The sequence below is a fragment of the Solea solea genome, chromosome 2 (genome assembly GCF_958295425.1).
Source record: "Solea solea chromosome 2, fSolSol10.1, whole genome shotgun sequence".
Classification (NCBI taxonomy): domain Eukaryota; kingdom Metazoa; phylum Chordata; class Actinopteri; order Pleuronectiformes; family Soleidae; genus Solea; species Solea solea.
The window spans coordinates 16722731-16733081 of NC_081135.1; the positions used below are offsets into that span (position 1 = coordinate 16722731).

At 38.0% G+C, this 10351-nt stretch overlaps 1 protein-coding gene across 4 annotated transcripts in view; it reads right to left on the minus strand.

Annotated features, from left to right (window-relative positions):
* Positions 1-10351, minus strand: part of arhgef7b (Rho guanine nucleotide exchange factor (GEF) 7b) — a 34438-nt gene extending 24087 nt beyond the window's left edge. For 3 of the 4 annotated variants that reach the window (XR_009239776.1, XM_058622643.1, XM_058622642.1), the window contains exons 1-5: positions 9920-10351; positions 7781-7864; positions 2166-2250; positions 1487-1605; positions 769-973 (exon numbers count right to left, since the gene is read on the minus strand). Coding sequence is in view for 3 of the 4 variants with exons in the window: in XM_058622643.1 (XP_058478626.1) it covers positions 769-973; positions 1487-1605; positions 2166-2250; positions 7781-7864; positions 9920-10084 (658 nt within the window). In the remaining variant the exon portion in view is untranslated. Of the gene's footprint in view, positions 1-768; positions 974-1486; positions 1606-2165; positions 2251-7780; positions 7865-7935; positions 7955-9919 lie in introns of those variants that run through there. The other variant, XM_058622644.1, reaches the window with a different exon arrangement.

Consider the following 10351-nt stretch of genomic DNA (forward strand, 5'->3'; position numbering starts at 1 on the left):
TATTTTTTAATTTCTGACCACCAAGTGCAGGTTATGCTTATTAAAGTTTAAAAATCAAACATAAAATATAAAAACAAATGTGTACTTGGTTACGCTGTGTTTCAAGGATCTCAAGTGGTCAGTCAGTTCAGTGAGACCCACAAAAGCATATGTGTGTGTAGTTATTCAGTATGATTGCTTTGGGACAATCCTATACACTTGGGTTGCAAAGGGGTGTGGGCTGTGTAAAACATTTCATTCCATTCAAATCTACATCACATTTTTTTTTTTATTGTATCATTTTGCATGTATGTCTGCTTATGACAAAATAAACATTTTTTTGGCTTTCGGCTTCTCCTTGTCTATGAACCGCACACATAATTTGTCAAAGATAATTACGCCGGATTCCCTTCCTGATGTAAACTACTGGGGTCAATTTAGAGTGTCCAATTAACAATGAGCAATGGGGATACCTTGCTCAGGGGTACCCCTTCCCATTAATTCTCATATAGTCCCATGGAAAGTTTACAATTTGGAATATTTCCAAAATTACTGTGTCAAAGTTCCCATAGAAAGTTTCTGGAAATTTTCCAGGAATTTCCCACGCCTTTGCAACCCTAATTAGAAGGTGTAATAACATAATGCATGTTTTGAAAGTGTTTGCAAAGTCAGATCTGGGTATTAAAAATACTAAATTACAGATTACATTATCATTCTTTTCTACACTGCTCTGATAAATGATTGATTAACGGAAAATGAACGACGTGCAGCAATAAGAGCTTCACCCACCATTTCCTTTTAGCTCTCGTACATAGTTACTGGGGAACCACCCCGTCCTGCCTTCAAGCGAGCCTTCCCACCAGCCCCCATCCTCCTGCCTGCTCACGCTGATGATGTCGCCCTTGGAGAAGGAGAGCTCGTCCTCATTGGTCTGCTGGAAGGGAAAGCGTGCCTTGACCAGCACGTGGCCACTCCCACTGCCCTCTGACATGTCCTTGATGTTGAGGAAAACAGGAAGCACTGAGCTATAGGCTTAAGTTTTCTTTTGGTAGAATTAAAGATGTGATATGAAACTTTTATGCATTAAAAAGTATTTTAAAAAATGACAAGACTGATGATATATATTTTGTTGTGTAGTGTACTTTTTCAAAATGTTTCCAAAACTGTTTGATTCCATAAAAATATGTATTTCTATAGAAAGTAACAGACCAATTTGGTCACTTTGATCGCCTTTTAATGTAATCGTCCTCTTTACTGTCTCTGCTTTAACTTCCAGGACAAACCCACTATGACACATCAGTATATAAATTATTCTTTACTACTCATTTGCCAGTGTGTTGTTCTTTTGTTTTTGCATTTTTAAGTGTGCATTTCATGCACGTTCTGCCACTAAAATTCTAACATATTAAAAGATCAGCCAAAGAATTTTGTGAATCGATATTACATGTTTCAATTGAAGATTAATACAATATTGTTAAATGTTATTGTCATTGTCATGGTAACTCACCAGGCTGCGATACTGAGGCTGCAGTAGTTTGGAGGAACGAGTCTGAGTGTTCAGAGCGTCAAATGACTTGATCCTCAAGGTTGAGGAGTGTGGCAGGCGCACAATGTCTCCAGGGACACCTACATACACAAGCACAAAATGTTTTAAAACATTCAAGTAACAGTCTAGTATGACTACAAATAGGGCTGATTATTGCCATTTTTTAATGATAGGCAGGATATGCAAGTTCAGACATTTTCTTCTCAGAATTTCGAGAAATGCTGTTAACTTAGTAAACCTTTATTTAGTTGTTTTTTTTAGTAGTTGCGTGTATTTAATATTTAATTTATACATAATAATTATATGTTAATAATATATATGTATAAGTGCACTGCAGTGCAGGTAGAAAATGCAGATTGCAACAGACCACCTTCTAACCCCACTGCATCAGTGATTGAGGGAGCTCAGAAATGTAATTGATATGGAAGGCCTCCAATATATAAACTCGCTAATAAAGAAAGCAATGTCCTAAAGATCTGGAAACCACTTCTGGTCAGCAGTATGAATAAAATCACACATGTATAGGGCACTAAACTAAAAACATCACACCCAAGTGAAAAAAGGGTAATATTGTAAAAAAAATGTATATCATGCTTAAATCACATTCTCGTCCACATACAAAAAAATACAATACACTTACTTTCAGTGGCTTTGTTCAGGGCAACCAAGCAGTTCAGTACCTTGGAGAAGTTCAGGCCCTGCAGGAGGTCACTGACCTCAAAAGGCTGAAGGAGACAGAAGAGAAAAATTCCATACTTGTGTCACAGCAGATGAAGATATAACTTTTCTTCATGGTGCAAAATAAGAAAAACATTAAAAAAAAATAATAGACAGAGAGGGTGCAAGCACTGAAGTCAAGGAGGCAGCAGCATAGTGTTTCCCAAACTTCCTATATGAGGAACCACTGGCAAACTACCGTGATACAAATCCCTAAAACTTAATAATTAAATCGAAAAGTGTTGTCTGAAAATATTGACACAAACCTAATTCCATAGATCGGAGGATAACAGTATCGGCCAATATCTGCTGATACAAATATCACACCCTCAAGGGCTGGGGTAACCCTGAGCAAGATAAGCAATCCCTGTTTGCTCATTTGTTAACTTAATGTGGACTAAGAAGTCTAAAAGTACACTGTACAATGTACACTGAGTTTAGAGGAGTTTTTACATCTCTGCGCCAAAGGCAGTCTGAAGGATTACTCAAAGCCCCTAATCCTGTGTATACCACACACAAACTGACTGACTTCTGCATTCCCAAGGCAGGAAGGTGGAGCAACATGGCATGTGAAAGTCAAATCTGAGATATTCTGATGATTACACGCTACAGCAAAAAAAATAGGGACGAGACATTGTCTTAGATTTTGGTTCTCATCATATCATGATAAGGTATCTGTGATTTCCTGGTTTTAAAGGCTGTTGCATTGATAACCATCATATTTATTATATTGAATATGTTAGATAAATACACTAAATACTCTAAATTATATTTCACAAACATTTAATAACATTTGACCACATTCATAGCTAATGTCATTGTTTCTAACAATATCCTTCATTTAACATTTAAAAGACAAATACATAAACCAGGTATTATCTGAAATGAAAGGTAATAACTTAAACAGTTTATTTCACAGTGTATTGTCACTCTCCTTTGAGAAGCACAAACATTGCAAAAAAAAACTTTTCATGAGCCCAGAGAAACAGCTAGGGCTGCAACTAACGATTATTTACATACATGATGAATTAATCTGATGATTATTTTCTGTGTGATAGGGAGAGGTAGAGAGAGAATGAGAGAGAGAGAGAGAGAGAGATTATAAAATTAGTTGATGAATTGAATAATCAATTAATCGTTGCAGCCCTAGATGCAGCTTTATATCCCGACATATAGCCTAAACTATTGAAATATCTTCATATTCAGTTCATTTAAAGACAAAACTGCTATGTTCTCTCATGACCTCTTCCTGTGATTTATATATGCAGGCTAATCAGTAGTCATTCGCAGTACAAACGCAACCTGTTTTCCTACTGGCATTTAGCCAACATACTGTACAGTATGAGGCTTTCTTTACACTCCAGCAGCAGAAACACAACATCCAGGTTCTAAAAATTAAAATAATGTTCTAAATATTCAATAACTGATCAATGCATTTGATTAATACATACATCTACTTTCAGAACTTCTGCAGGACACAACAATCATGTTAAACTGATCATAAGTAAACATAGACCTCAACAGGAGAACAGATGTTGTCTCCTTATCTGCATGTCCCCTAAATCCTAATTATAAATGACCCATTTATACATATTGACCAAAACATTTTGATTTTAGGTTTTAACGTTACGTGTTTTAAAGATATGCCAAAAATATGAATTGACTTGATAGAAATTACAAATATATTAGTCTTGCTATCAGGAATAGGACACACACTTACAAAGATATTCTTAATTCTTCTGCATTAGCTTCCAGTCACTTTAACAGCTTAACCACAATTCACATCTTTGCCCTTACCCTAACCAGTCCCCCAGGAATACAGGACCTGAAAAGTCTGTTAGGATCTTTCTTTTTTTTATTTAAACATTATTTAACCAGGAATAAAACTCAGATTGAGACAAAAAAAAAATCTCTTTTGCAAAAGCAACCTAGCCAAACCAGGCAGCAGTAAAGGTTAGGGCACAGATACAACCAAATCAATCATACAGCATACACAATACAATGTAAAAAATAATAAAAGATACAAAATCTACTTAAATTATACAAAGCGCAGTATAAATATCACCTAATCAGTAAAATTGTCCAATGAAACCAAAAATGCCCTAACAAGGTAAAAAAATAATAATAAAATGAAATAAAAAAAACAAATGAAAAAAACAACTACACACAGAGAAGAGCACACAGTCAGAGCCTGCTGTGATTGGTCAAACAGCTTACCTGACAACAGGGAGCACTTGATTAAAAGCCGCAGAAGCACACTAAATGCACTGGATCAATATCCCGTCCAATTAGGTTCAATTAACAGTTGAAGACAAATGTATGATTACACAGTGCAGCTCCAGTTAATCATGGAGTCATAGACAGACACCAGTAGTCCACTGTGTAATCCCATACTGGTGGACAGAGCCCACGCCTTGTCCTCTGCTCCGTCTACACTGATGTCAGGCAGAATGCTGGTAGCTGAGGCCTTGGCTTCCAGCAACATGGCTGACAAGCCTCTAATCAACCTGATTGAAAAATTCACTTTCTCTGCCAGGGCGGGTTTCATTACGTCAGCCCACCCTCCTCCTTCTCCTCTTCCTCCTCCTCATTTCATCTTCTCATACTCCACCCACTGCTCCTTCTCCATAGATTGAATTTTTCTATTCAAAGCCTGTTTTCATTGTCAAGACTATTCAGTCAAGTTTGGCAAGTTAAAAATCTGTGTTTCATTGTCAAAGATCAATAGCGTGTAAACTGTCTTTTTGTACTGTTTTATCTTGGTGGAGGATTTACGCTGCCTTCCATTGGAACTCGGATGTCTGAATTGGGAGTGATGTCACTCCCTGAGTTCAACGTGTTCAGTTCAGTTGAGAAGTCGGAAAAAGGCCAGGGACGCAAACGACTCTTAGGCTAGCCAGTCATGTGACTCGGTTTCTATGAACTGCCATGTTGGCAGCCTAAGATGCAGCAAAAATGAACCAGTGCTGGATTGAACCAGTCAGTGTTCACCACACACTTTGAAATCCACAGAGATTGACCGATATATATTTTACATCTTTACAACAGCCCACAACATGACTCAACTAACATTCTGTTGCTGATTTTCATGTCCATTTTTACAGAGATATTGCATTTTTAGATTGTATTGGCTTTTACATTTGTAGGTTTTCACAATCCAATCCAGTGATTTTGAACAGTATTACACAGTTGGTGTAGTGGTTAGCACTCTTGCCTTTGCAGCGAGAAGACCTGGGTTTGCGACCCGGTGGCAACAAGGATCATTCTGCATGGAGTTTGCATGTTCTCCCCATGTGTGCATGGGTTTTCTCCAGGTTCTCCAGTTTCCTCCCACAGTCTAAAAACATGTCCAGGTTGTACCACCGCCTATCACCCTATGTCAGCTGAGATTGGCACAGCGCCCCCTGCAACCCTCATGTGGAGGATAAAGTGGTAGAAGATGGATGGATGTGCCAATAATCATCCCTAGTACACACATATGGCGTGTTTCCACCGGCTCTACTCACCTCGCCTCGGCATGCCACAGTTAAGTTGCTTTCCCACTAGCATAGTACCTGGTACTTTTTTTAGTACCTGCTCTGGCGAGGTTCCAAGTGTGTTGAGTAGGTACTATGCGGGACATTGCCAGGCTGCCAGCCACTGATTGGTCGGAGTGCCGTCACAGGAAGAGACGTCCGACGCAGAAATCAAGCCAAACAGTGCCGAACTGTAGATCAGTTAAAACTACTTAACAATCATAAAAACGTAAGTTAATCTACAACAACTACCAGGGAAATGTCTGTGCTTCGGTCATGGAGGAAGAACTGAACAAATACAAACAACAAACAACTGCTATACAAGTCACTAGTCACTAGTTTGTGTGTGTGTGTGTGTCGCATGTAAAACGAAGTCACCGCAGTTTCACGCAGCTGTGCAGTGATGACTTTTGTAGTAGAGATGCAACCTAAACTGTGTGGCGCCGAGCCGGCACCATAGTGGAAAAGGGCCAATATACACACGTCACACATATTTAAATACTAGGGGTGTCATGAGCATGATTGTAAATCGGATATCGATCTAAACTACATCACAATCTTGACCTTCGAAAGCTAAGGTGGAATCAACAATTTAACCAAGGCCCCAGTGTGACATCCTGCATGATGTATTCTTGCCCATGTGTGGCCTTAACGTGGTACATTGAAAACAAATGATGGACATTACATCAATCATGATTCATGTTTTGTTTTATTTAATTAAATAAGTAAAACCAATGATCCTAGACTAAACTAGACAAGTCTAAAAATGGCAGACTCATAGGCGCTAAAAGAGAGAAAAAGATCAAGAATCAAATTGAATCAAGAATTTGGAGAACGGTGACATATCTATTACATTATTACATACATATTTGTGTATATGCATGGAACATAACGGCCAATTTAGTGCCAAATACACAATAGTTTGCTCCTTTACTGTATAAGGATGCACTTCAATTATTTTAAATAAAGAAAACATAATCACCTTCAACTAAATCATAATTTATTCTAGGGATTGTACAGATACCACAAATTCAAGTGTCTACCAATACTGATGTCAGTCTGATACACGCATTCTATACCTTTTAAACATAGCAATTCAAAAACATAATTCCTCAACTGTGTAAAAAAGATTCTCCTCCCATCTTCTACCACTTTATCCTTCACATGAGGGTCACTGGTGCCAATCCCAGCTGACATAGAGTGAAAAGCTGGGGTACACCCTGGACATGTCGCCACATAGAGACAAACAACCATCCACTCTTACACTCACACCTACGGTCAATTTAGTGTCCAATTTGCCTAATCCCCAAATCTGCATGTTTTTGGACTTTGGGAGGAAACCAGAGAACCCGGTAAAAGATGATGTGTACACATGCAAACATGCAAACTCCATGCAGAGCAAATCAGTCTAGATATGATTGTATTATTATCAAGAAGGTATTTCAACTCAATACATTAATCTATTGAATATTATGACGTTTTATTGCTGTTATGAGTGTTTTATTGCTGCTTGAATATTGGCTGTTTTATCATCATCTTCCTCCTCATTGATAGTTTTTTTAAGAAAAGATGATCTATTAAATCATAATGTATACAGGGTGTGGCTTTACTATTAGACAAGAATAACTGGCCTACAGGTGACTTATTGTGTAATTGGCTGAATAAAAGACATTTATCAATAAACTACTGCACATTCACATTAGTAATGTTATCATATTGTAGATATTTCACATTTATAACTACACAATTACCAACGACATGGAAACGTATAAACCCTCCTTTGTGAATAGTTCATCAGTTTTCTTTAACGCCAACATGTTTATCAATATGCTTCACATTCTTCACTTAGAAACAATCACGCACAGATCCGTTATTTGCTCGTGCAGCTACATGTGCCTTTTCCAGGTGACAGTAACAGTATAAACAAAGTATAAAGGGGGGTTTAAAGTTTAAATGATGAATATGTTCATATAAGAGTTAACTACATGTTCTTCACATTGTGTCAGCGTGTTGATAAACTCACCTCCACGCCGTAAGCCCCGCAGCCTTTCACAAACTCGCCGATATTCCTCTGACAGTCGCTGTCGCTCCTCGGATCCTGGACAAACTACAAACAGGAAGTGGTTCATTTAGCTCATTTGGCTTTGAACTGTAAATATGAATAAACTTCATACATACTAATGTCACAAATATAGGTTTTCCGCGCACGGAAACAAATCTTATTCTAGTCGTTGACGTTACTGCTGCTGCACTTGCCACTTGCTGCTTATCCGTGTCAAGCTAGCACATTTCCGGTTGCAACTTTCAAAATAAAACATTCACTGAGGGACTTTTTGCGTTCAAATTTTGACCACGGGAGAATGACCATTGATTGATTGATTGATTGATTGATTGCAATAAGCAGATGTCTAGGTATTTTACTATTATTTAATGTTGTAGTTATTTTAGTAGTTTCACAATTATGTATTCAATATTTTCCTGGGTTAATTAATTAGTCGAATTGATTTTGGCCATAAATTAACTAGAAATAATTTTATAATAAATACTTATTACATAATACTGTTACAATATAATTGTATACTATATATTACATTAAATTTGTTTGAAATGTGTTTATTTTATGAAGACTTAAGTAATCCATTATCCAAATAGTAAGTTATAGATTTTGTATTTGATTATTAATCAATGAATAATCATTTCAGCTCTTTGCCTGCTAAGACCTGCACCGTCTGTCTGTGGCAAAAGCTGCTAACAGGTAATTTTATTTTGAAAAAACGGCAATTAGCCTCAATCTTTAGCTAAATGAAGCCAGCTTGATGCTGATCTACAATCTCCCAGGGAAGTTGGATAAGCCTAAGGAGGATGTGACGTTAACAGGTTCATGGTCCAGTATGTGTTTGTGTGTATTCATTAACTCTTCAGAGCATTCTCTGGCATAAACACTGGCCTTGTCAGGACCAGTAGTACACATGGAGACCAAAGCCTGGTCCTTATGAGGCAGAACCTATTTTTTGAGTTTTTGGGCTAATATTTGAGTTGTGGCTAAGGTAAGGTTAGGGTTAAGCATTAGGATAGTAAGCCCCCCCCCCCCCCCCATCCACTTTTTTATTGTTAACTGTATATCGTTCCATGTCCAAGCAATCACTTTCACTTTGAAATTCTGTGAAATGCTGTCACAAATGTTGTCATTGCAATATCATGATGGAATATTGTGATTTAATGTGATTTCTCTCATATCCCACACCCCTACCGAACAGTTACTTTTTCCCCATAGAGTTGAACATTTTCATTTGACACTCGCCCCGTCCTAGTGTCCTTATAGCTATGTGTGTATGTGTGTGTGTGTGTGTGTGTGTGTGTGTGTGTTACTTATGTTGTGGGGACCTAAACCTGTCTACACAGTCACATTATGGGGACTTGTCTTCCTTATGGGGACAAAAAGCAAGTCCCTATAATGTTAATTACTACATTTTAAGGTGAAGATATGTTTTAAGGATAGGTTAAGGTTAGGGTCAGGGTCAGGGTTAGGATTAGGCCAGTAGTAATTGTGGTTATGGTTAGAGTAAATCTCCAGGAAATGAATTGAAGTCAATGCAATGTCCCCTCAAGTCATGGTTGTCTAACATTTGTATGTTCTGGATCGTGATTGGGTTTTTTCACATTTTAGTCATGAAAACAATTATGTAACTGAATGGTTTGTAAAAAGTGTAATAATGTGATTGTGATGTTAACAGCTGAGCTATGAATTGTTTAACTTTACAGTAAAGACAAAAAGTCAGAATTTTGAGATTAAAGCTGGTATTTTTGAAAAAACTGTTAGAATTCTGATTTCTGAGATTTAAGTAGTAGTATAAATCCTAGGGGAAAAAAGTGAGAATTCTGGGATTAATCTGAATTTCAGAGAAAAGAAAATCTGAATTCCTAATACTGTTTTGGATTATAATTTTGGCTTCAGATTCAATCAACTGAAGACGCACTTTAAAGGCAAAAGTGAAAAACGAAAGGACAAGCAAAGCTATGTTTCTTCTTTAAAATGTTCACGAAATGTGGCATAACTGGGTTAATAGTTGGTGTATGTTATGTTATTTTGCTTTTGTGTGCATGTTTAATGCCCCACAAAGCCCGGTGCTGCGTATTAATCAGGACCGGATCGTGCACTTACTTTGTCCACCGTCCCGGGTCGGAGTCGCTCCAGCAGCTTACACAGCACGACTCCGTCCTGCAGAGACGTCTGGAGGAAAGCCTCTGGATCCGAGATGCTCTTCTTTGGTGAGTCCAAGACTCCCAGTGTAATCAGCCATGTCACTGTCTGTTCAGCCGAATTCATGCCTGAGTCTCTATACTGTCATCGAACAGCAGCAGGAACAGCAACAACACTCCAGTGTCTCCTCTGTGTCCTGTGCTGGTGCGTCCAAAATGAGACAGCTGGTTCAGCCCCGCCTTGTCTGAACACTACAGTCAGCACATACACAGTATAACAGTCTTATTCCAAAATAAAATCACATAAAAATAGAGATGGAAATGAAAAATAAAGGGGCTTCCTTCCTCTAACTGCTGTATTGTCCCGCTCTCTCAGCGGATGTTGGCATCATCA